General features: G+C 40.3%; 1 protein-coding gene across 1 annotated transcript; it reads left to right on the top strand.

Moving 5' to 3' along the window:
• Positions 1–1,333: 1,333 nt before the first annotated feature.
• LOC132388037 (unconventional myosin-IXa-like) lies at positions 1,334–27,183 on the top strand (the record flags this gene model as incomplete). Its single annotated transcript, XM_059960382.1, has 6 exons — positions 1,334–1,635; positions 5,856–5,997; positions 7,788–7,983; positions 11,265–11,384; positions 13,559–13,634; positions 26,898–27,183. Coding segments are annotated over 6 exons (984 nt in total), but the record flags the coding sequence as incomplete, so codon positions are not given.
• Between the last annotated feature and the right edge of the window lie 244 nt (positions 27,184–27,427).

Genomic DNA, 27,427 nt, shown 5'->3' with positions numbered 1-27,427 from the left:
AGGTGAAAACTGGTCTCTGCTAGCAGCTGACTTTGCATTTACAATTTGAAATTCATGTTTGTTTTCCAGATGCTGTTTGTTCACAGATTTCAATGCTTTTCTACATCTTTTGCAATCCCCACACCCTTCCTGTGCCACAGGGATCTGTCCTGGGGCCCCTGCTATTTGTGATTTTTATAAATGACCTGGATGTAGAGGCCGAAGGATGGCTGAGTAAGTTTGCGGATGACATAAAGATTGGAGGAGTTGTGGATGGAGGTGTAGGTGGTCGAAGGTTACAAGAGGATATAGATAGGCTGCAGAGTTGGGCAGAAAAATGGCAGATGGAGTTCAATCCAGGCAAATGTGAGGTGATGCATTTTAGAAGGACAAACCAGAAGACTGAGTACAGGATTAATGGTCAGTTACTTAAGAGTGTGGATGAATAAAAGGGGGTTCAAATCCATACATCCCTCAAGGTCGCTGCACAGATTGATAGGGTGGTTGAGAAGGCCAGTGGGTTGCTTGGCTTCATTAACGGGGATTGAGTTCAAGAGTAGAGAGGTCATGTTGCAACTGTACAAATCTCTGGTGAGACCGCACTTAGAGTATTATGTTCAATTCTGGTCATCTCATTATAGGAAGGATGTGGAAGCTATGGAGAGGGTGCAGAGGAGATTTACCAGGATGTTGCCTGGTTTGGAGAACAAGTCATATGAAGCAAGGTTAGCAGAGCTGGGACTTTTCTCTTTGGAGCGTAGAAGAATGAGAGGTGGCTTGATAGAGGTCTACAAGATTATGAGAGGCATAGATAGGGTGGATAGTCAGTACCTGTTTCCCAGGGTACCAATAGCAAACACCAGAGGGCATATGTACAAAATTAAGGGAGGGAAGTTTAGGGGAGACATCAGGAGTAAGTTTTTTGCACAGAGGGTTGTGAGTGCCTGGAATGACTTGCCAGCGATGGTGGTGGAGGCTAAAACATTAGGGGTATTTAAGAGCCTCTTGGACAGGCACATGGATGAAAGAAAAATGGAGGGTTATAGGGTAGTGTGGGTTTAGTACTTTTTTTAAGGATTATATGAGTCAGCATAACATGGAGGGCTGAAGGGCCTGTACTGTTCTATGGTTCTGTGATGAAGTTATTTTATGTTACCACCCATGTCTAAATTGTTTACTTTTCATGGTCTCCTTATGCTGTAGATCCTTTTCCACGTGACTTATCACAGAGAATATTACCTGGTTTTGTGCTCTTGCTCTCACTCTCATCTCCATTATATTGGCATTTTCCAAAACTCTTAGGCTAACACTTTGAGAAGCAAATCGATATAAGTATAAATGAAATTTCCACAAGTTCCTTGGTGTAAATGAAAGCACTGGTACCTGTCCATCTTGCATCAAAGAAGTGTGTCAGAAAACAGTGGAAGAAAAACTGAAATGGAAAATCATTTCATGGCCTGCATTTTCCTTAATAGATTCCTGGTACTTTGGATTCCGTACTTTACTAATTCAGACTGAATGTTTTGTGTTGCAGGAGGAGTACAGAGCAGAAGGCATCAGTTGGCATAATATTGATTATATTGACAACAGTGGTTGCATAAATCTCATCAGCAAGAAACCTACAGGCTTACTTCATCTACTGGATGAGGAGTGCAAGTGAGTACCAAGAGTTACTAGATTTAACAGCTTTCTGAGTGGAGTAAATAAGGAAGCGGGGCATCTTAAAAAGCACAGTATTCCTAGTGTGGGCTCATCAAAACTCTGTGTAAGTGTAACAAAACTATTCTTTAACTTTAGTAAGCAACGAAGGCCTACGTACTGCCTTCAAACTACTTGGAGGAGCTGCCTGGAAACTTTCTAATCACGTAGAAATTGGTTACAATCTTCAAGTCTGAAGAGAACCCATTAATTTCAACTTTTTGTTTCCTCTGTTTTCTTTCTTTCCATTATCTTTGTTATTTTGCTTTTATTTTTTGTCAGCTTTCAATCCATATTTACACACTCCTTCTCCCTCGAACACCATGGACTCAATTTATGTATCACCCTCCATTCTGGCACCTTGTCAAATGCCTTTTGGTAATCTACACCTACAGGTTTCCCCCCAATTAACTCCCCTCTGCCCCATCCTTTCCAACAACTTTGTCAAGCATTATTTACTTTACATAAAATGTTGTTGACTCTGCTTGATTGCATTCGGCATTCCTAAATTATGAGTCATTTCCTCTTTGATTATTGACTTGCACACCCTCCAAAAATAGATGTTTAACTATAGTTTTCCTCCCCTCTAGAACCACAGAAGTGCTCTGGCTATTTTCAATCATCTTTTACCCTCCTGAAATTTAGGAAGCTTTAAGGAACTTCAATGGCTTCACTCTCTGCACCTACTTCTTTTGGGTGCAGGCCGCAAGGTCCAGGTGATTTGTCCACCTGTGAGATTCTAAAATACTCTGTCACTTGTGAAAGAGATTTTGGAAGTTGCTTTCCACTATGTGAAATTAGTTAATCTATAATGGATATTTGCAGTGTCCTCTGTTGTGAAGACCGATGCAAAAATTGATATAACATTTTTGTAAAATTTTTGCTTCTTATTCTTAATTCACCAGCCTTGTTCTCCAGAGGTCCCACAGCTATCTAAGCCACCTTCATTCTGTTTGTAAGTCAATATAAACTTGTTTTGATATTTTGTTCCAAAATCAGTATTCTCCATTATGAACTTCATAGTTTTTAGATGCTAGATCCTAAAAATTCCCAGTGCATCACCCTAGCACCTGTCTTTTTGTTTTCTGTCAGTCTTTTCTACCCCCTTTCCAGCTTAACAACAATGTCAAAGTTTTTGGAATACAGTGTCCAGCTAATTGACCTTGAGGTTACTTTCAGGGACACTTTACAGCTGATGTTCTCGGTATTATTTTTTATTATTTGCACAGTTTGCCGCCTTTTGCACGGTTATTTGTCAGTCTTTATTGGTTTATGTATAGTTTTTCATAAATTCTGTTGTATTTCTTTTGTCCTGTGATTGCCTGCAAGAAAATCAGGATAGTATATGGCAACATATATGTACTTTGATAATAAATTTACTTTGAAGTTTGAATTTTGAGTCACTAACACGTTTCCTTGAGCCACCCGCACTTGCTGCAGATGGGATCCACCAATTTCCACGTTGCATTTGCATGTGCTGCAACACGCAGCTCAAACCACATCATCAAGTTTGCCGATGACATGACCGTGGTGGGTCTCATCAGCAAGAACGACGAGCCAGCTTACAGAGAGGAGGTGCGGTGGCTAACGGATCGGTGCAGAACCAACAACCTGTCTCTGAATGTAAACAAAACAAAAGAGATGGTTGTTGACTTCAGGAGGGCACGGAGCGACCACTCCCCACTGAACATCAACGGTTCCTTGGTAGAGATCGTTAAGAGCACCAAATTTCTTGCTGTTCACCTGACGGAGAATCTCAGCTGGTCCCTCAACACCAGCTCCATAGCAAAGAAAGCCCAGCAGCGTCTCTACTTTTTGCGAAATGAGGGAAGTCCATCTCCCAACCCCCATCCTCATCACATTCTACAGGGGTTGTATTGAGAGCATCCTGAGCAGCTGCATCACTGCCTGGTTTGGAAATTGCACCATCTCAGATCACAAGACCCTGCAGTGGATAGTGAGGTCAGCTGAGAAGATCATCAGGGTCTCTCTTCCCGCCATCAGGGACATTATGAAGGGCCCCATCCACCCCTCATACAAACTCTTCTCCCACCTGCCATCTGGGAAAAGGCACAAAGCATCTCACGACCAGACTATGTAACAGTTTCTTCCCCCAAGCTATCAGACTCCTAAATACCCAGAGCCTGGACTGACACCTTACTGTCCTATTGTCTTGTTTATTATTTATTGTAAAGTTTTTGTACTGTGTCATTTAACACCATGGTCCTGAAAAAAAGTTGTCTCATTTTTACCATGTACTGTACCAGCAGTTATGGTCGAAATGACAATAAAAAGTGACTTGACTTGGCATTTACAAGACATCACCTGACCAGCTGTTTATTGTAATTAATTATGTGTATTTATTTGTTTAATTAGTTTATATTTCACCACTTCAAGCATGTAGAGTTTGCTCACACACTTGTTGGAACAACTTTCCAAAATAAAGTCAGCAAATTAGAGTTTGAAGATGAGACTAATAAATTCTAGAGGTCACAGGATACTACTATAATAGCTGATGAAAACAAACTTTAACTGCACACTGGTTTGATTCATTAAACGTAATTATGGTGAAACATCCTTAACTTTGTGGCAGCATATCTCCAGGATACACTCTGTACAGATGTTGAATTTTTGCACTCTTGGGGCCTCCATTGGTTGGGCTGGACCAGGGATGTTGTGACCTAGCTATTGTATGCAAGCCAGAACAGAATCCAGGGCAGTACGTTATGGAGGGCAAATTGTTGCCCACGCAGCAGGCTCCCCCTCTCCATGTAGCTGATGAGTCCAAAGGAACAGCAGAGACTGATACATTTTGGCACCAGTGGTGTTACAGGTGTTGACTGCCTTACGGACTTCAGCTCTGGATTTTTCCTTGGGGGTTTACTCCTGAAGCCCTTCCTGTTAGTGGGTATACAGGCAAGGCAGCAATGATTTGAAATCAGTTTTCCTCCTCCAAAATGAGTGCCAATCACTGCTGATAAGCCCCAACTGCCCAAAGTGACTTGTGTTAAGGTACACGTAACCCGGTTTTGTCCCTTCTCCTGTCAGTAGAAACGGTTCCGCCAGGTTTAGTAGCTAAGCTACAAGTGAATTTGTACTATTCTGCCTCCATCAAATTGATAGCTGCATTTGACACATACCAAAACATTTGAAATATTTTGATGTAATTTTGACGAATTCTGAAAAAGTATTTTGAATGTTTGTGTTTCCCTCATTTTCTTTGTTAAATCCGCAATGAGACTGGGCAGTGTTTTTTTTTCTGAAGGAATGGTCAGGGTTCCTGTTAACTGTCTTTTATCAGCCTTGTATCATTAAATGGTATAAAATGGGTTCAATTTGATTGATAGCGTTAATCAAATCTGGAATCAGAAAGTAGTAGTGCACGGAAATGCAAGTCGAGTAAGATGTTCTCTTAAGGGTTTGTCTTCAGAGGTCAATCTGAGATCCATATATTCTGAGGCAGTGTGGACACAAGTAATTGGTGCCTGGGATTAGTGGATGGGTTTTTTGGTTGGCCAAGTTCTCCTTTTGCAGCTGCCGCCTGTTTTCTGCGGCACAACAGAGGTCACTCTCATGTAGCACAGCTCCCTATGAACAGATTTGCTCTAGGTGCATCTGTTGAGTGTGATGTCTTCCCAATTGTTAAATATATTCAGTCTGATTTTGATGTTATCTTTGAAGCATTTCTTTTGTCTACCAGGGGCTCACTGACCTTCCTTCAACTAGGAGTGAATAATCTGTTTTGGGAGACGAAAGTTAGGCATCCGGATGGCATAACCTATCCATTGGAGTTAGTGTTGGAATGTAATCATGTTGCATAATGTCTGATGAAAGCAAGCTTGAATTGCACAGAGGTTTGATTAGTTGTAATGATTTGTTTGCTGATGGACATACTGTAGTTTGCTCATTGGCCAGACAGATTGCACAGATGTTAAAAGTGCAGTTGTGTTGTTGTGTTCAAGTACATTTCTGGCAGGAGCTGATGAATTGCTGGACGGAGGTAGCCACAGGGTCCAAATGGCTTTGATCAGGTCTATTTGATTGGCTAAGCTTTTCCACAGTACAGATGTATTAATGTTTATTTATGTGTCTAGGCTCCCAAAATCACAGATCATTCAGCAGCAGTGATGCTGATTTCTGGCTGTGATTTTCATATAATTATTTATCATTTATTTCAGTTTCCCACAGGCGACAAATCAGACGCTGCTTGACAAATTCAAGCGACAGCATGAGGGCAACAACTATATAGAATTCCCAGCAGTGATGGAGCAAGCTTTTATCATAAGGCATTATGCAGGGAAGGTCAAATACCAAGTCAAGGTTGGTTCTGTGTGAAAAATTATCATTTTATTAACAGTGAGCTACTGACTTCCATTCTGTGTTTATTGTTACAATTTGTAACCATGTTGTAAGTTAAAACACTGACAATGTAAATACATTGAAGGTCTAAAATGTTTCAAAGTAAAGTACTACGTTTAATGTTGAAAACAGTTATGGATTATATTCATCAACACAATTAGAGTATTTCATGATTATTAACATAAATTTCAAAATCATATTAGCATACTTTCAAAATTATATTAACATGTAATAAAAGAAAACTCCAGCTCCATGGCTGCGTGTCTGGGAGCATTTCAGTTGGTGTGCCGGCACGGATCTGCACAGCTTAGAGGAATCTGCTTGAGTGAGATATATTCACTTTGAAGGGTTGGAACACTAATAATAATGTGGAGACCAAAAGGATTAATTAATGAGCAGATCAGATCCAGTGGATGCCTTCCCTCAAGCATGATTAAACTACATTCAAAAATTTGCTGGAGCTGTGAAATAAAAGCAGAAAATGTTACAAAGCTTCAGCAGATAAGGCAGCATCCATGGAAGGGGAAGAGGAATTAGGGCTTTAGGTTTAAGTCTTAGAAGAAAGATGCTAACTCCCTCTGTGGAATAGGAGGTGCTGAATTTTTTGGATGGTCTGAGAGCACCATGAAAAATTTGATACTCCAAGAGTCAGGGCCAATCCCCTAACCCCCACAACTGCACTCCCGTTCTCTCTCCAAAATGTAGGGAGCATTGAGGGTGTGGGTTAGATGTATAGTGGGTGAGGTTGTATATAAAGGGTTATTAAGGGATAAAAACCAAAGCAAGAGAGATAAATTGAGAAATGGGTTATGAGCTCATCCATGACCAACTGAATGTTAGAAAGATTCAACAATAGATAACCTGTCAAATTTTGAAGGGCTTAGATAGAGTGGATGTGGAGAGGATGCTTTCTATGATGGCTGAGTCTAGGGCTGGAGGGCACAGCTTCAGAATAGAGGAACGTCTATTTACAGCAGAGATGAAGAATTTCTTTAGCCAGAGGGTGGTGAGTCTATGGAGTCCATTGCCTCAGACAGCTGTGGAAGCCTAGTCATTGGGTATATTTAAAGTGAGGTTGATATGTTCTTGATTAAGGTTCCAAGGAGAAGGATGGAGAATGAGGTAGAGAGGGGTGATAAATCAGTTGTGGTGGAATGGCAGAGCAGACTTGTTAGGTCAAATGGCTTAATTCTACTCCCATGCTTCATGGTCTTATTTTCTTATTTCTTTTGTGCCCGTTAACCCTGAATGAATAGGAATTTAGAACGTGGAATGGTACAGCACAAAAAGAGGCCCTTGGCCCACAATGTCTGTTCCAGCCATGATTCTAATGTGAACTAATCCCACCTGTCTGCATGCAGTTTGTATCTCACCATTCATAGCCTATTAATGTGCTTTTAAAATACCTCTTAAACATTGCAATAATATGTCCCTCCCCATCTCCTGAGGTAGCACACTCCAGAGATGTCGTTCTTTCTGAGGTTAAAGAAAACTTCTTTAAATCTCCTTTAAACTTTCCTCTTTTACCTTAAATCTCTGCTGACATTTTCCCTTTGGGAATTTGGTATTCCTGGAAAGTGCTATAGGAAGCACTATAACTGTCTTCTGTGTGTGGTTGAAAATCGTTGAGGAGTTAATGTTCTGCAATGTTAATTATTTTCAAATAAAAATGTTTTAAAATAAATTTCACTCAGGATTACAAGATAAATGTATGTTCAGTTCCTAAATTTCATAAAGCTATGTTGTTACAGGACTTTCGTGAAAAGAACACGGATCACATGCGACCTGATATAGTTGCACTTCTGAAAGGCAGTAAAAACGCCTTCATCTGCAGTCTGATTGGTATTGACCCAGTGGCTGTCTTCCGCTGGTCGGTGCTGAGATCCTACTTCCGAGCTGTTGTGGCCTTCCGGGAGGCTGGAAAACGCTTTGTTGAGAAGAAACCTGGTAAGGGATGTTTGACCTTGTGTGCAGCACTGTCAACTGTTAAGCTAATACAGACTGAGGTGTTGGAAGTTGCTGCATTTTCAGTATTTTATTAATGTTCTATTCTAATGAATTTACCCCCAATTTAATGTATAGTCGTTGAAGACGTTCAATTTCCCCTGTGATACACTGCTTCTTCTCATGTAAAAGTTGTTAATGCACTTTCATAATCTAGTCACAAAGCTGCAGACATTTTACATTTCCCTCTTATTAAATCTGGAGTTAAAGTGAATAATTAGTGTATGTACTGTACAATGTGCTATAATTTTTTAAAAGAAGCTGAAAATCTGAAGAGTGAATCTTTTTATCAACATAGCTTATTAGAATATTCTGAAAGTAAAAGACTAAATGCTGTTAATCTGAAATAAAAACTGAAAATTCTGGAAATAGTCAGTGGGGCAATGGAGAGGAGTATAATAATAATATATTTACGAAATTATGTGGCCACTGAGTGGAGAGTGACCACTCCCTTCCTGTTTCTGACTTCCACCCACACTGATGGCATCTTCGTGACATCTTCCCTTTTCTGTCTGTGATACTATCCTTGCTTAGCAATGCCACTGCCCACTTCTTTTACCCTCCATGCTATCCTCTTTTCAAGCATTTAATCATGGAGCACCAAGCAGCCAAATCTGCCCTTGCAGCAGTTGAGTCTTTATAATGGCCATGTCATAATTAAGTTTTGATTCCAGAAGAAGGATTTAACTTCATTCTTCACTTTGCCCCACACTATCTTTCTCCTTATTTCACACTGGCATGGTTGACTGTTACAGATGTGGAGGTATCTGTTCTAAGTGGATACTCATGCAAACGTGACAATGTACTTTAGCCAAGAATTCAGAAAGAAAGGCACTGATCTTGCCATGTCTGGTGACAGCACGTATTCATTCTAGCATGTTGCAATCTGGATGATGATTGCTGAATTTTCATCATCCTAATTTTCTCAGGGATATTTAGTTGCTGCTTCACTGCAACAAAGAGTAAACAGAGCAGTGAATGAAGCGAGCACCCTTCTTATCTGTGTTATTCTCAAATTTTTCCTAATAAGTTACAAGATAGCTAACCAAATAAACCAAGGTTACATGTCCATAACTGAACAACTTGTTAAAAGAATAGCATTTTAAAAAAATTACATGGCAAGCTTGTAAATAAAGTATTTAATAATAATAATACATAATAGTAGCTAAAATTAATATCTTGTGCATTTTCAAGTTTTTAACCAGCTAAGGAAATGATGATTAGAACAATTTTCTAAAGGTTACTGTCCTTTCATTATAATGGACACTTCCTCTGACTTTGCTCCCTTACTTAGTAACACAAGTACTTTGGAATTGACTTGTCGATTATTCATCGTACTGCCAAGCAAAACAGTACAGATATTTAAATAGCTGATCTGAATTCTTGACCAAATATAGTCTGTCATTCTAGTGACTTTGAGACCTATAACTTGCCATTATATTATGGCTTGCCTGTGGATTAGTTCTCTGATTTACTGATGGAAATTATTATTTTCTGGTCTTACTGTGGAGTTGTGATGCTGCAGGTGGTGATTAGAAAAATTAATAGGATGGTGTATAGGACACAATTTTTGACCTGATGATGATATGCCATAGATACTACAACCAAATCTAGAATGTCACTTCGAAACAAAGCTGTCACATAATGTTCAGTGGGTGGCTGCCAAGATAAAATAGCGGGTTTGGAATAAAAATTCTGTCTTACAGAAAGTGGATGATATGTATTTTTGTAACATTAAACATAATCTAAGGCCTCAATCAATGAAAATGTTTTGCAGGATTAAAGATTTTGTGGTGGAAATCTTGATCTTGCAGTATTTCTGGGATATTTTTCACCAAACTCTGCATTAAATCTGCCAGTTCTGTAATCTGTGATTGACCTATTTCAGCAATTCAGACAACTTGTGTGCAATTCAAATAGCTGCCCATCTGCATTAGTATAATGGTTTATGTCCATAAGCTACTTCTCAATTAATCAGCGCACATCTTTCTCAAGCTGGGGTGATGCTTTCATTTTGCAGAAAGATGCATCATCATGCTGTGCCAGCTGCTCAAGCACTCTGCTCTGCCTAGTACAGCGTTGCTCTGCATAAGCCTATTCCTGCTGCAGAAATACAACACTACTCTTTCTATCCTCAGCATTTAATAGAACCTCCTCCAGTTTCTCCCTTCTTAATATTAGCAAGTTGAGATACACTTGAAAACTACAGATTTGTACATTTGTTAATAACTACTCTGTTTCAATAAGTTAAAGCTAGTGTCTCAGTTTAATATGCATTTAATATTATATTTGGTGGCCTATTGGGGGATCTTAATAGGGTAGTCACTGATATTTATTGAACATGGATGATTTCTTTCTTTCTGTGTCCTAAAATGTGAACTCATACCTGGGAACACAGTGTGTTCCCAGCATTATCTCTTTCCCCCCCCCCCCCGCCCCGGCCTTGTAATCTCACCAATTAGTTATCCTTTAAAGCCATACCCAGATAAGTTTTGGTATTCTTTTCGGTTGTGGATAATGGCATATTAATGCTGGACCCTAACCATGTAACGTGGTTGAACCATTTATTGAAAAATGTTTATTGAAAAATGTTTATTGAAAGATTATTTGAATAGATTTAGTTTTGAGTTTCTGGTGTTTGAAAATTGCCTGAGCTGTTGGTGAAGATTTCTGGGAACAGCAAAAATTGAAACTTTATGGTACTAATATTTAACATTTGGTGGTGATTTTGCTTCCCTTGTGAAGAAAGGACTTTTGAAAATGTTTTGCAGAGCTTTCATTTATTTAACAAAACTTATTAAACTGTATGAAAAGTGATGAAATACCTACACAAACTGGATTTTTTCTGTGCTACTTAAACACATTAAAGATAAATCAAAGTGCATTTCACTGCTATTACTTTATTGCCTAGTGCTGATTTTCTAAGGATGTAGCCTGTACCATATGAATGTAAATTTTGCCTTTCTCTTGCATCTTTATCCTACTTGAATGTGTAGACATTTTTTTCCAAGTCACTAGAGATTTAACTCATTAAAGCTAAATTAGATGTCAAGGAGTGTCATTCTCTAACTACAAAGTAGATATTAATGATTAAATGTGCTTTACTGTCATCGTAGTTTTTAGATCCTTGTCGTTGTTTCTCAGCTTTTCAAGTTCCTATCATGAATATCTTTACCTTGTATCTCTTTTATTTTTTTCCTTTTGTTTTCATTTTGCTTTCCAAGGGCATGATGATGCTGTTCCGTACCCGGTTTTGAAAAGTGTCGATAGTTTTAGCTTTCTGCATCACCCAGTTCATCAGAGGAGTTTAGAGATCCTCCAGAGATGCAAGGAAGAGAAGTACAGTAAGGCTCTAAATCCAGAAATATTCCACTTATCTGCAGGAGATGTAATTCCAAGAGCATTCACTTGGGATGGGTGGTCTTCATTAATTCATTTAATGTATACAAAAGATTGTTATTGATGTTACTGAGTAATTAAGGTATGTATGTACAGTTCAGCTGGTCAGTACTGTGCTGGACCATGTTTTTAAAATGATCCGACTGAGTACTTGTTTCACAGTTGATCACTCTGGGTAATGAAGACCACTGACTTGAAGTCAAATGACACCAAAGGATTCTGGGATGTATGTGGTGTTGAAACCATACTTCAACAAAAGAGGCACATTGCATACAGAATTCATCTTTTATTATATTCTGAATGACTTGCAGAGAATGAAATGTGAAACAGTTTGTTACTTTGCAAAATTATATTAATTTCAAGTGAATAAAACCTCATATTGTTGTTTTGCCAAGTATTTTTAATTCGAGTGAATATACATCCCATGGTTCTTTGGTTTTGCTTTGGAGTGATTGTTGCTGGCCTCATTATCATGTCTGTCCTTTTCACCAGCTCTGCTTTATATGTTGACTAACTTTCATGTTGCATGTCCTTGGATCGCTTTGCACGAGTGCTACTAATCTCACCGTCCTCTTAATCCAACCAGGCATCACCAGCAGCAATACTACTCACTGAATAGGGCAATATTCATAGAGGAAATGACAAACATTAGTGTCTAGCTTTCTTTTTTTTGGTCAGGCATCTTCAATGTGTGTTCCATATAAATTGGCTTGGAAATGCAGTGTCCCATTCCTGTAGAGGCAGGTCCAAGGCTAGAATTAAATTTTACTTTGAAACAAGTTTCATTGAAAGCTGTTATGACTAAACTCTGCTTTTAAAAATGGATGCATAGGAAAGCATTTTATTTACACAAAGTTGTAGTTTTGTGCTCTAAAGATTCATTTTGTTTTAAGCTTAAAATATAGAATAGGAATTACAAAAAAAAGTGAGAATGCTACATTAATGACAAGATCTAATTAAGATTTCCTGAAATTATGATAAGTCATCTTGTGCTATTATGTATTTTCCACTTAATGCCAAGTAATTCGCATTTGTACAGAACTCTGTCTTGAAAGTTAATTTTCCCCAATTGTCATCTGGAAACATTATAATCCCTTGAGGATCAAGGAGAAGGGTTCTCAAGAGCAGTGATGTGCTTTCCCTTAAGAGTGGGAAGGGATATGCAAATGTTCAGTATTAAAAAAGAGTTATATTTTAATCATAGGTGGCCATACATTTAATCCCTGTTTGATTTTTTTTTACCCAACCAATTTGAAATTTGTTTCTCAGAAGTTTGTCCATGCATGAATTTGAATGCAAGTGAGGCTGAATGCCAGATTAGGGTCTTCTCAAGTGTTTTGCTGTTGAATAGGTTCAAAGCAGTTCTTTATGTAAACTCGCAAGTTCAAAACATCAAGCAAAATTTGAATGATAAAAAATTTTATTAAAATGATAAATTAAGTATATGCTATATCTTTGTTCTCTAAATTGATTGTTGAGCTAGTTTATGTATAACTTGCTTATTTCTGACAACCACTTAGAGCAATTATGTTTAATCCAATGAGACTTGTAGAGTACAAGCAAGAGCCTGAAATTTGAGATGAGATGAAGAGAGAATATGGTTAATTATGCTTTCTCCTGTTTACTCTGGAAACCTTTCTTCCATTGGAACAAATGTTCAATGGTGGTCCTGTGATCTTTCCTAAACATTCTGTGACTGTCTTAGTTTCTGGTCTTGTAGCTTCATTACTTGTATATGATAGATTATTTATGTGCCTTGATCCAATGCTTCCTGTGGGTTAGGCACTGAAGATCTAGAAGTTTTGGCTGTGATTTTAACCTTTCCTTGGAAATAGGATGTCGCACTGTTATCGAGTATGAAACAGGATAATTTGATAATTGGGTGCAATTTACCAACTGATTTGCTTTGTTTTTGTAGTAAGTGCTTGTAACTACTCCCTGCTCTTCATTCACATCTTGTGTGGAGTAGTTCTGCATTGTGCCTGCAGTAAAGAAATATTCAGGTTATCACTGTTAATCTGCCTGCAGCATGCTGTAACAAATGCATGCTTCATTTTTACTGTTGGTCATTTCTGTCTGATTAACCAATATTTTAGCACTTACTTTCTTCTTATAATAGGTATTACAAGAAAAAGCCCCAGAACACCATTGTCTAATTTGCAAGGAACAAATACCATCAATGACAAACCCCCACGGTAGGGATGAATTTCTTTATTTACCTAAATCAATGACTGTGTTTTTCATACTAATAAATAGAAGCTATTTCTCATTTTTAAAATCCAAGTTGCTGCAGACATATATACTTCTCACATATTTAGTTGTAGAAACTGTTTCTCTAAATGAGAGAGAGGATTTGAGTGACATCTTGTAGAATGTAAAATCTGAAAGTGTGGTTTCTTGATACGTGAAAACTACTACAAACTTACAACCTTATTATGAGGGTCACTAATTTAAATTAAATTTGTGACGGGTGGCATGCTGAGAGGAACAGTACAAATAATTTTGCTTCCCAAGTGAGTTTGGCTTCAAGAGTTGAAGGTTCCTCCCCTCATTTGGAAGTGTGAAATGTGCTTGAGCAGCTTTTGCATTCTAACTTGTATCTGATCAATGTTTATGTTGACATTAAGAATATTCTTCATTTTGGTTAATTCGGAATTCACAACTCGGTGAGAATGATAACTTGTGTGTTCATTTCCTTTTTAAACTGTATATAATTGCAATACTTGTACTTTAAGAAGTGGCTTAGAGGCCAGAAATACTTATGAGAAGAGAAGAGTTTGCTGTTGTTCGTACTCCACTTGAATCAGAATTGAATTCAAAATTGTGATGGTGTTTCGTGTATGTGACCATATATTGTATACACATCTGAATGCTATTAGTGCTGGATGGTAAAAGCAGGAAATGCTAGAAATATGCAATGCATCTGTTAGTATCTTGGAAAAAAAAGGGCTGATTTGGATTGGACCTTTAGCAATCGATTGGCTCTAGAGATTTCCCTTGATGAAACTAATTAGTTTTGTAAATTATGAGCAGAAGATTCTGCAAATCAGCACTGGATTTTGAGCTTTGCAATACCTGCATTATTTTGCCCTGCAATATCTAATAATATAGTTAATGGTAGTACTGTGCGTTCTCATAAACACACTTAGAGATGGATTAAGGAAAAACATATGACTAATTCATCATAATCCACTGCAAGTTTGAATTAGTTTTTATCTTCATTGATATACAGTGAAAGTTATTCCATTCTACCTTTGTGGATTTCTTTATAAAGTACACATATAACAGGAATTCTTGGAAAGAAGCAAGTTTGGAATATTTCATCATAGGCTTTAATTAAAAATAATAGACAATGGGTGCAAAAGTAGACTATTCGGCCCTTCGAGCCTGCACCGCCATTCTGAGATCATGGCTGATCATCTACTATCAATACCCGGTTCCTGCCTTGTCCCCAGATCCCTTGATTCCCCTATCCATAAGATACCTATCTAGCTCCTTCTTGAAAGCATCCAGAGAATTGGCCTCCACTGCCTTCTGAGGCAGTGCCTTCCAGACCCCCACAACTCTCTGGGAGAAGAAGTTTTTCCTTAACTCTGTCCTAAATGACCTACCCCTTATTCTCAAACCATGCCCTCTGGTACTGGACTCTCCCAGCATCTGGAACATATTTTCTGCCTCTATCTTGTCCAATCCCTTAATAATCTTATAAGTTGCAATCAGATCCCCTCTCAATCTCCTTAATTCCAGCATGTACAAGCCCAGTCTCTCTAACCTCCCTGCGTAAAACAGTCTGGACATCCCAGGAATTAACCTTGTGAATCTAGGCTGCACTTCCTCTATAGCCAGGATGTCCTTCCTTAACCCTGGAGACCACAGCTGCACACAGTACTCCAGGTGTGGTCTCACCAGGGCCCTGTACAAATGCAAAAGGATTTCCTTGCTCTTGTACTCAATTCCCTTTGTAATAAAGGCCAACATTCCATTAGCCTTCTTCCCTGCCTGCTGCACTTGCTCATTCACCTTCAGTGACTGATGAACAAGGACTCCTAGATCTCTTTGTATTTCTCCCTTACCTAACTCTACACCGTTCAGATAATAATCTGCCTTCCTGTTCTTACTCCCAAAGTGGATAACCTCACACTTATTCACATTAAATGTCATCTGCCAAGTATCTGCCCACTCACTCAGCCTATCCAAGTGTCAAGAGGGTTTCTTCTTTTTTGTTAACTAGCAGGAATGCTAATTTACTGATAACGAGAATGGTATTCCTTTGTAAACCAAATGGGGATTAATGTTCTTTCTTCTGAGTCTGTAAGCTTTTGTTGACGGGCTTTTGGGCAGATCGGCGCGAGGGGGTCGAGAGAGAGGACGCAATGCTCTAAGCTGGGCGAGGATCGGACCCCAAAGGGGGTTCCGAGGCCGGGAGATTCTCCGAGGAGGGGGGGGGGGATGAAGCTAGATGTGCTTGGTTGACTACTCGGAGGGTCCTGAGCTGTTTGGAGAGTCCGAGGAGTTCGGAGGGTCCTGAGCTGCGAGTCGAGGAGTTCGGAGGGGATCGAATGGTGGCCAGAAGACTTCAGAAATTGAGCTCCAACGGCTGTGCACGAAGTGGTTTGGACTTTGATAAGTTTGGCGCCTTTTCTTTAATTTTCTCTTCATATATACTGTATCGTTATTAATCACTTAGTTATAGTAACCTTTATAAATTGTACTCACTTAATCGCATATGGTGTACTGTCTGTTTTTGGGTGAGGCAGGGACCTCACACAGCATCCACACCAGCTGATTACCCAGTTTGGCGGGGCCGAAGGCTGCTCCCCCTAGACGAGAACGAGCTGAGCGAGCCTGAGGCGACCCAGGGGGTTATACAAGTCACCCTGAATTCTCCTAACATCCTCATCACATGTCACACTGCCACCCAGCTTAGTATCATCAGCAAACTTGCTGATGTTATTCTCAATGCCTTCATCTAAATCATTGATGTAAATCGTAAACGGCTGTGGTCCCAATACTGAGCCCTGTGGCATCCCACTAGTCACCACCTGCCATTCTGAGAAACACCCATTCACAGTTACCCTTTGCTTTCTATCTGTCTACCAGTTTTCTATCCATGTCAATGTCTTCCCCCAATGCCATGAGCTCTGATTTTACCCATCAATTTCCTATGTGGGACCTTATCAGATACCTTCTGAAAATCGAGGTATACTACATCCACTGGATCTCCCCCGTCTAACTTCCTGGTTACATCCTCGAAAAACTCCAATAGATTAGTCAAGCATGATAAATCCATGGTAAATCCATGCTGGCTCGGCCCAATCCTATCACTGCTATCTAGATATGCCACTATTTCATCTTTAATAATGGACTCTAGCATCTTCCCCTACTACTGATGTTAGGCTGACAGGACAATAGTTCTCTGTTTTCTCCCTCCCTCCTTTCTTAAAAAGTGGGATAACATTAGCTATTCTCCAATCCTCAGGAACTGAACCCGAGTCTAAAGAACATTGGAAAATGATTACCAATGCATCTGCAATTTCCAGGGCCACCTCCTTTAGTACCCTAGGATGCAGACCATCTAGATCTGGGGATTTGTCAGCCTTCAGTCCCATCAGTCTACTCATCACTGTTTCCTTCCTAATGTCAATCTGTTTCATTTCCTCTGTTACCCTATGTCCTTGGCCCATCCATACATCCGGGAGATTGCTTGTATCTTCCCTAGTGAAGACAGATCTAAAGTACTTATTAAATTCTTCTGCCATTTCTCTGTTTCCCATAACAATTTCACCCAATTCATTCTTCAAGGGCCCAACATTGTTCTTAACTATCTTCTTTCTCTTCACATACCTAAAAAAGCTTTAGCTATACTCCTTTATATTCCTGGCTAGATTGCGTTCGTACCTCATTTTTTCTCCCCGTATTGCCTTTTTAGTTAAGTTCTGTTGTTCCTTAAAAATTTTTCAATCATCTGTCCTCCCACTCACCTTAGCTCTGTCATATTTCCTTTTTTTAATGCTATGCAATCTCTGACTTCCTTTGTCAACCACTGTGGCCCCTTTCCCCCCTTTGAATTCTGAATCCTTCCTTCTCCGGTGGATGAACTGATTTTGCACCTTGTGCATTATTCCCAAGAATACCTGCCATTGCTGTTCCACTGTCTTTTCTGCTAGGATATCCGTCCAGTTAACTTTGGCCAACTCCTCCCTCATGGCTCCATAGTCTCCGCTGTTCAACTGCAACAGTGACTCCTCCAATCTGCCCTTATCCTTTTCAAATTGCAGATAAAAACTTATCATATTATGGTCACTACCTCCTAATGGCTCCTTTACTTCAAGAACGCTTATCAAATCCTGTTCATTACACAAGACTAAATCCAGAATAGCCATAATGAAGCATGTCTACTTATTAAACTGCATGTGTAAAGATTTTAAAGATTAGCTTTATTTGTCACATGAATATGAAAAGGTACAGTGAAATGCATAGTTTGTATCAAATCAATGAGGATTATGCTAGGGGCATTGTGGGATGCAGTGTGGCCATGCTTTAAATTCAATTTCATCGTCATCTGACTACATATATACAGCCAAACAAAATGACGTTCCTCCAGACCATGGCGCAAGCACACAACATATAACACACACAACACATAAACCAAAAACATTATACTATAAATAGGCTTATAAAATATAATTCCCAATGCATTTAGTAAAGTGCAGCACAAGTAAACAGTAAACAGCCCAATTCCTAGTGACGAGATCTCGGTGGTGGTAGGGTATTCCTTGGTCTCACAGCCTGAGGGAAGAAGCTGACAGTACAAGCCCTGATGGTCCTGTACCTCCTCCCTGATGGTAGTGGGTCAAAGAGATTGTGGGATGGGTGGTAGGGATCCTCAACGATGCTTTGGATCCTTCATCTGCAACACTTCTGATAAATGTCACAAATGTGGACAGGGAGACCCTGGTGATTCTCTTGGCAGTTTTTACGGCCCTTTGTAGGGCCTTGTGGTCCAGTGCCTTGCAGCTTCAATACCACAGAATAATGCAATCAGACAGGACACTCGATGGTGTTCCTGTAGAAAGGTGTTAGAATGGAGATGGGGAGTCTTGCACTCCTTGATCTCTTAGTCCAGTGCCAAAACTGCAAGCCCACAACAAACAGACCCTAACTGTATCTCTTTGAAATGCGGAAGGAAACCAGAGCACAAGGAGGAAACCTACATGCTCATGGACAACGGGGGAGTCGAACCCCTATTGGTGGTACTGTGCTACTGTGTAGTAAATGTGGATAAATGTCAAGAGCTTTGAAATGTCATCCAACTTTTAACTAATATTGTGTCTTGCAAGTACTTTAGGGAAAACTTGATGCCTTTACACTAAAATATTGGATTGTAATAAAATAGAGAATGCTGCAAATTTTCAGTAGGTCAGGAGTGAAAAATCTCAGATTTCAGTTTATGTCCCTTCATCAGACCTGTTTGAAGCACCAGAGAAACAGTAAGGGTGGAGAGAACAAAAAGAACATCTGTGATAGAGTGAAGACCAAGTGAAATTGAGGGGATGGTGAATGCTTGTTAATCATAAGTGGTCTAGAGCAGGAGGTAGATAAACAAGATCAGAGTAGTTCAAAGCAGTGAGTTAAGGTAGAAGATTTAAGTTTAACACCAAAAATGGGAACCGGCTTTAAAACCCACTGCTGTTTGGAATTGTACCCAGCACAAAGAAAGATGGTTGTGGTGATTGGAGGTCAGTCATCTCGGTCACAGGACAACAGTGCTGGATTTCCTCGGTGATGTATCCTAGGCCCAATCAATTTCTGCTGCTTCACCAATGACCCACTTTTAGTCACAAGGTCAGATGTAGGGATGTTCGCTGATGACTGCACAATTTTCAGTATCATTGCTGACTCCAGACAATGAGGAAATCTACATCAAATGCAGCAAGACCTGAACAATAGTGAGGCTGGGTCTGATAGGTGGCAAGTAAGATTTGTTCCATAGAAATGCAAGTTGATGATGATACCCAACAAGGGAAAATACAGACATTCAATATCTTTACAATCACTGAATCCCCCTATAATCAATACCTTGAGGTTACTTTGACCTGAAAATGAACTCAAGTAGCCAGAAACTCGGTGCCTACAAGAGCTGGTCAACGGTTCAGAAACCTGCAGCTAGTAACTCACCTGACCCTAGATCCTGACCACCATTTATAAGGTTCAGGTCAGGACTGCAATGGAATACGCTTTGTTTGTCCAGATGAGTAAAGCTTCCAAACACTGAAGAAGCTCACACACTGGACGAAATGGCCTGCTTAGTAGGGCACCCCGTCCCCTCCATCCACACACAGTACCAGCAATTTGTACTATTTATAAAATGCACTGCAACAATTGCCGAGTCTACCAAATGCACAACCTATATTAAGGCTACTGGTTGGGCAAGGGCAGCAAAAGCATGGGAACACCACAGCCATTCACCATCACTGGAGTAAAAATCTTGGAGCGCTCTCTCTCTCAGTGAGAGTATACCCACATTTCAAGTACTGCAGCAGTTCAAGAAGGCACCACTGTCTCAATGGCAACTAGGGATGGGCAATTAAGTGCACGTGCAGCCTTAAGCCCATGCCTCTTGAGTAATTATTTTAAAAAATCAATATTAGAAGTATTTGAATATGAAAGAAATTTAGAGATTAAAAAATTCCTTGTCAGTGTGTATATCTCTTAATCAAAAATACACACACTTAGCTCAGAATTTTCTTTTATAGAAAGTTATTAAACTTTTAATTGGCTCAACTGAGTTTTGGCTTTGAGGGCCAGGCAAGTTCATTGGTTTGGTTCAGCTATCTATCATCTGGTATTTTAAAAGCCAAACTGATTTAGACTCATCAATCCTTTTTTTAAGAAAAAGTTTATTCTGTACCATACTTTCTCCTCCTTCACTACATTTCCAAAACCACAATAGTTTGTAATGGGTCTTGATATCATAGAATAGTCAAGTTATATTGCTAAATGAGGCCATGAGTCCCATGATTACTTCTCACAAACTGCATTACCTCATTTTTCTGCATTACTCTTCATCTACCATATGTCTGTCAGTATTTATATTTTCCTCACAGTCCATAATGCTTCCAAATTTTGTCATCTGTGTAACTCTCGCTTCAGCAAGCAGCTTAATGTAGGGGATGGTAGCCTCCTGGCCCGGCCAAACTTAAGAAATCTCGTTTGGGTGGATGCTTCGCAGTACATCCCCTGTTAAAAATCAGTACCACGAAATAACAAACAGTACACAATATACGATTAAATGATTGAGCTTTATAATTCTTAATTTGACCGTATGGTTAGTAAAGAAAACAAAAAAGAAAAAGGGCCCATTCTCATGAAACAGTCTAAGGCACAATGTTGGAGCTCACTGATAAGGCTGTTCGTCCACCATCGACCTCCTCCGATCGTCGCTGACCTTCGGACCCTCGCTTCAAGTCCACTCTGTCTGAGGTCTACCAACTCCCTCCATTCGTGTCTTCTCTCCTCATCTCTCCTCTGCAAAAGATCACGAATTCCCGGCTCCCAGACCCACAAGAAAGAACAACATCCCACTTATTGGCTAGCATGCCCTGTTATCTCTAGTCATAACCCAAATGTTGCTCTACAGATAAACCATTGCCTCAGCAGTGGAACATTGCAGAGAAGCCATTACATTAGCAGTGAAACCTTACAGCATATTACATCTGTAAATTTAGAACTTGTTTCTTCATGTCCCCATTTTTATGCAGCACTCAGCCTTGAGAATTAATGAGCCATTTGACAATTGGTGACATCCCAGTGTGACTGTCTTTTAAAATATCTAGCAACATATTTTCTTTTTTTTGGATACAGGCAGTTTAAAAACTGCTTTCCTATATTTACATTTAGTCTACCTCATTACTAAAGTAAGACTAGTAGTAACTAGTATCTTCCAACATGTCACAAATCAGGAAGACATTTGTTGTGCTGATCTATTTTGTCCTCTCCTTTCTCAAAAGGGGCAATGAGGCCAGTTACTGCCCCAGCTGAGGATTAATGTAGAGCTAACCTGGCCTCTGGCTTTTTACACACGTTAACGGAGAATGAATGCAGTGCTCAGTAACAAAGTGAATGACTGTGCATACTTTCAAATGCAGTCTGTATTAAAGGCATGAGAATGAGATGTTATCACAGCTTATCTGGGAAGTTGACATTATTGGTATATTTTATTAATGCATTTTAGCTGAATTTTAGCATGGATTCAATTGCCTTTGTATCAACTACAGCTAAATATTTCCCATCTTTCATTTAATTTCACTAAATCGGCCAGTTATAACAATGCAGATTAGATTCATTTTTAAATGCAAGGTTATGTGGAAAAAACACTAAGCCAATCTTGTAGCTGCAAAGTTTAGTCTGCAGTAGCTATCTAGAAAATTTGAGTTCTCCTTCCTGACAGTCGACTCAGCTTCACCTCAAAGCTGTGTCCTTAGCCTACTGTTCTCTCTTTGTACTCATGGCTGTATGACTAAGCACCATCGATAAGAATAGCACTGTTGTCAGAATCTAGATGACTAGTCAACACACAGTAGTGAGATGGATTGGCTATTTGAGTGGTGTCAAACAATAACCTTGGTGGCAACAAGATCAAGGAATTGATGTGGACTTCAGGAGAACACACACCAGCCTTCACCGAGGGGTAAGTGGTTGAAAGGGTGAATAGCTTCACGTTCCTGGACATCACCATCTCAGAGCATCTACCCTGGGCAAATTTCTAAAGATTTATGGTGGCGAGCATTCTAGCTGGTTGCATCACAACTTGGTATGGAGTCTCCAATGCATGGGATCACAAGAGGTTTCAGAAGGTTGTAGACTCAGTCAGCTCCATCACAGGCATAACCCTCCCCACTATCAAGGACATCTTCAATAGTCAATGTCTCAAAAAGGTGCCACCCATCATTAAGGACCCTTTCTGTCAGCACATTACTATCACTGGGGAGAGGCACAGTTGCCTGAGGGGACACGCTCAACATTTTAGGGGCAGCTACTTCCCTTCTATCAGATTTCTGATCAGTAGGTGAAAACTATCTTGTCATTCCTCATTTTGTGCCATTTATTTGTTTCTATACCCTGGTAATTTTATGCTTTGTACTGTACCATGGCCACAAACCACTTCTATCAGTGATTCTGCAACAAAACCAGAAGTTAAAACAGATTTCAGGTTAATTTACTTTGTATGATAGTGCAGATACTGTGCATTTGTGAGTGGTAAAAATAAATGGCTGTGGAGTTAATGTGAAGATAGATTGCCAAAGTGTAAACTGATCTCATTGCATTGCTAATTCGTCTCTGAAATGAGTTCATAATGAGTTTGGTGAAGATATAGATATTCAATTTATTGTGCATCCTTTTAGTTGCTTAGTAACCTTATAAAATCTACAGCTGCTTCCTGTGTGACTTCATTCTGAATGTATGGGATTGCCAGCACACTAATAACAACAGTCCTGAGTTCTTCTCTTCTAGTTATTATAGCTATGAGAAACCTTTCATTTTGTGTTCAGATTGGGAATTAAGTTTGCATTGCCAAGATGTTGTAGGGGAAAGAATAGTGAGGGTTAATAGCTACTAAGTAGAGATGTGGATTGTGCTAATATGATAACAAGGAATCACAGACAAATGCATCAGAGGCAATGTCTGAATTTTACAAATTGTGTTAAAGCATGCACCCATTATTGTAACAGAGAATACAATTTGCTGTTTAGGCCTGTGGATAATCATTTTATCCTGTAATCAGGACCTAGTCTGTTACTTAAATCTTCCTGTAGCTGCCATCCTGTTATCAAAATGAAATTTTACTGGTAATCTCGTCAATTGAGAATGTAAAAGATGTAGCACATTGGTACTCAGATAGACCAGCTTTGGCTTTAATAAATCGCCTGTTAGCTTGAACACCAGCTCTGTGTGATCTGTTGGTTTGCTCCTACAAAGGAATAGTTGTACTTTGTTGTTCACTGTTTAAATGATAATTGATCATGCTTATTCACCCATGACATTCTTAAAATTAGTAAGTTCTTACTCACTTTTTAAAATCTCTTCTCTGCCACCAACCCCCCACCTCCTGCAGTCCAAAGTGCCTATTTATCTTGGTAACCTCCATATCTCCAATCTCAGTGCTCCTCCATTTCTGGATTCTGACTTTGACACATCCCCGGTATTCATTACAATGCCATTGATGGCCATGTCTGAGCCTTGGAATCCTCTACATTAGTGGTTGCCAACCCATCGATCGCGATCGACTGGTCGATCTTTGAGACTTCCACAGTAGATCCCGAAAAAAAAATCAAAAATAAATACACAAATACTGTTGAGAGATTGTTTCCGGGTTGCGGGGTTTCAGTTCCGTTCTTGCTGCTCAGTGTGCATGCTTGTAGCTCCCCGCACTACACAGTGTAATTCAACACATACAAACAAGCTGGATGAACTCAGCAGGTCGGGCAGCATCCGTTGAAATGAGCAGTCAACCTGCTGACTGCTGAGTTCCTCCAGCTTGTTTGTACGTGTTGATTTGACCACAGCATCTGCAGTGTACTTTGTGTTTACACAAAGTAGTTCAGTGGTCCCCAACCTTTCCTCATTCCCTGTCTCGCCCACTGTTGAACTTGAACCCACGCAAGGTCATCAATCGCCTAAACGTGGTGATACCCTCGCGCCAGGGATCACTGGTTCGCCTCGGGCAGCCGGCGGGAACTTCCGATGCTACTGGCCCGGAGCGCGGCCGGCGGGAGCTTCCGTTGCTACTGGCCCGGGGCGCGGCCGGCGGGAACTTCCGGTGCTACTGGCCTGGAGCGCGGCCGGCGGGAACTTCCGATACTATTGGCCCGGGGCGCGGCCGGCGGGAACTTCCGATGCTACTGGCCCGGAGCGCGGCTGGCGGGAGCTTCCGTTGCTTCTGGCCCGGAGCGCGGCCGGCGGGAAGTGCCGTTGCTACTGGCCCAGAGCGCGGCCGGCGGGAAGTGCAGTTGCTACTGGCCTGGTGTGGACAGATGGCGCCGCCTCTAAACCTGTTCACTACACCGAATGTTCGTGGACATTCGCAGACGATCTAATTCGGTCTCAGGGTTCCGTAAGTATCAGAGCAGCAACCTTGCTGCGATCTACTGAAACAAACTTTTGTCGGCCGATAGACCCTAAAAGGGGGGTGGGTGGGCGCCCTGTCGCACTTCTCGCTTGGTAGCTCTCTCTGGACTGGAACCACCGTGGCCCTGGTATGGGGACCTTCAGCCCTGACCTTGACCTCTCATCCCACCCATGACCAGCTGCACCAGGCCAAGGTGTCTGGCGGCGGGCGAAGGCTGTCTAATGAGACAATGAAGCCCTCAAAGCTGCTTCGGTACCCTGAGTCCAAGCACCCCACACTTAAAGACAAACACGCTGAGTTTTTTTGAGCAGAAAAAACGTTGGCAAGTGGGACAGAGGCTAAGTGCCGAGAGCCGCTAAAACTACGTTGCAGAATAGACTGGGCATAAGTATCCTGCTTCGAGTATCGCTGTACTGTATTCCCGTCATGTTTAACAACACCCCCCCGATCAGCCAATTGGCAAAAATATTGTCAATATTAAACTGGTCCGAGGTGCAAAAAGGGTCTGTACCCCTGGTGTTTATACATTATTTCTACTTCTGGGTTGCGGGGTTTTACTTCCGGTCTCTTCTGCGCATGCGTGTAACTAATCGATCTGGGGGTCGATCTCGCCTTTGACCATGGCCAAGGTAGGGGATCTTGGGCTTAAAAAAATGTTGGTGACCACTACTCTACATGAACCTGTCGTCTTTAACGCTGCTCCTGTTTGAGAAAATCTTTGGCTTGTTGGAGGCTTGGGAACAAATTTTATCTTACTTAACAACATTAATGTAACTTTTTTGTCATTGATCTCGACAAAATTGAGGACAGAAGGTTGGAGTACTGATAGAGTTGTGGGAAGGTGCTCCTGCTAAACTGTTAGCACTGCGGATAGCGTAGTTTTTATCATGGTCTTCCTTTCCATAGTCATTGAGTGGTCCAGCATGATGACAGGCCCTTCGGCCTAACCCAACCATGACAATTGTTCCCTGCTTCTCTGACTCCATTTTTCCCTTTCCTTCCCAGTTTAAGTTCTTAATTTATTAATGTTTACTGTCCATCTGCTTCTAATTTAGTATTGTTTGCTCCTTTTGCACGGTTTCTTAATCTCACATTTCTGGTGTGGGTAAGTACAAATTCTGTACAGTGGGGATGATGGGGAAGTAATGTCAGACCTACTGTTGAGCTCCTGCATTCTGGTATTCTCTGCCTGCATGTTCAGAAGTTAACCCAGAGTGTGGTTCACGAGGATCTAGCTTGGATCTCCAACAGTAATGGGGCTTCACCTCACTCTTACTATCCTATTAACTTTGGGAACCTGATTTTAAGAAATATGAAACTTTAATCCTTTCTCACATTGCATATCTGTTTTCATTCATGATAAGTTTGATGGGTTTTTTTCTAATTTACATTTCAGCTTTTGGTTCTATCGATTTCCTATTTTCAGTGTTAACCTTGCAGTGTAAGGTTTTTGATAGAGCACTTTCCATTGTGTCTCTACATTTTTGTTGAGGATGTGACGAATCCTATTTAAATATGTGTATTTGACAGATTCAATTTTACGTATTTCACTTTCATTTAAGAGGTCAGAAGCCTTGGTACGGCTTTGGTACTGCCTCAATATGCATGGTGTGCTTACAGTTAGAATTGTTCCAGGATTAATTCAGTTTGATTTTTTTTTGAGGAATGATTGATAAAGCTGAGAAATGTTTATTAGAATTGACAGGATATGGATCAGTCTCTGCTGCATTTCAGTAGATCAGGCATAAAGTCTCAGGTTTTTAGGTGTTATTGCCTGAAATGGAGTAATCATACTTTTACAGTTGAGACAAAATGAACAGATCAGAATAAAATAAACACAGGAACATGTTGGAAATACTCAGTAAATAGCTAGCTTTTGTAAGGAGAAAAACAAAGCCAACGACTGATGTTAATCAGTTTCCATTACAATATTGATGAAATAGTCCCAAAGTCAAGTTTAAGATGCTGTCGGACTTTTTGGAAGTATCACATTTCAGATGTATTATTTGAAATGAGTACAGTTACATCTTATGTAAAACCTTTGTTTAGATCCTGAAAAAGGGTGATGAGTCAATGTTGTCCTGCTGAAGGGTCTCAGCCCAAAATGTTGATTGTACTTTTTTCCCTAGATGTTGCCTGGCCTGTTGAGTTCCTCCAGTATTTAGTGTGTTGCTTGGATCTGCAGATTTTCTCATTTGTTATTTTGCTTTTGGTCTTTCTGATGCTGATGTGCCTGCTGTGTTGTACCATTGCTTCCTTTTTTTTGGATCTGAACTTTCATTGGCTTTCTTATTTTTAACAATAACATTCTTCTCTTTGTTTTAAATAGTGACCTGCAGGGAATAAACTGGAATGGCAGAGCAAGTGTCCAGACTTCAAGGATCACCAGTGGCCATTCCTTGATTGAAGATGAGGGGATTTTTCTCAGTTCTGCTAGCACTAAGCTATTGGAAAGAGCTCACGGTATTCTTATGTAAGTATGCAGTTTCTGTAGCTATACGAGAAGTGCAAATAATTCTTGAGCTCAGATATCTTATTGAAGTTCTACAAGTCCTTTGTGAGAGCACACCTGGAGAGTTGTGTCAGTTTGGTCTATCTACCAGGAAAAACAATTAGTAGATAGAACTCAGCAATATTCACTGGACATCTGCTATGTTTGGTGTATAAGGACAGATTGATGAGACTGTACCGATATTCTCCAGAGTATAGACAAATGAGAGGTGATAGGAAGTTATGGTACATTATAGGCCCTTTGGCCCACAATGTTGTGTTGACCATGTAACCTACACTAGAGAATGCCTAGAATTTCCCTAGTGCATAGCCCTATAGTTTTCTAAGCTTCATGTACCTATCTAAGAA

The sequence above is a fragment of the Hypanus sabinus genome, unplaced genomic scaffold (genome assembly GCF_030144855.1).
Source record: "Hypanus sabinus isolate sHypSab1 unplaced genomic scaffold, sHypSab1.hap1 scaffold_2570, whole genome shotgun sequence".
Lineage (NCBI taxonomy): Eukaryota > Metazoa > Chordata > Chondrichthyes > Myliobatiformes > Dasyatidae > Hypanus > Hypanus sabinus.
This window is presented reverse-complemented; position numbering and strand designations above follow the sequence as displayed.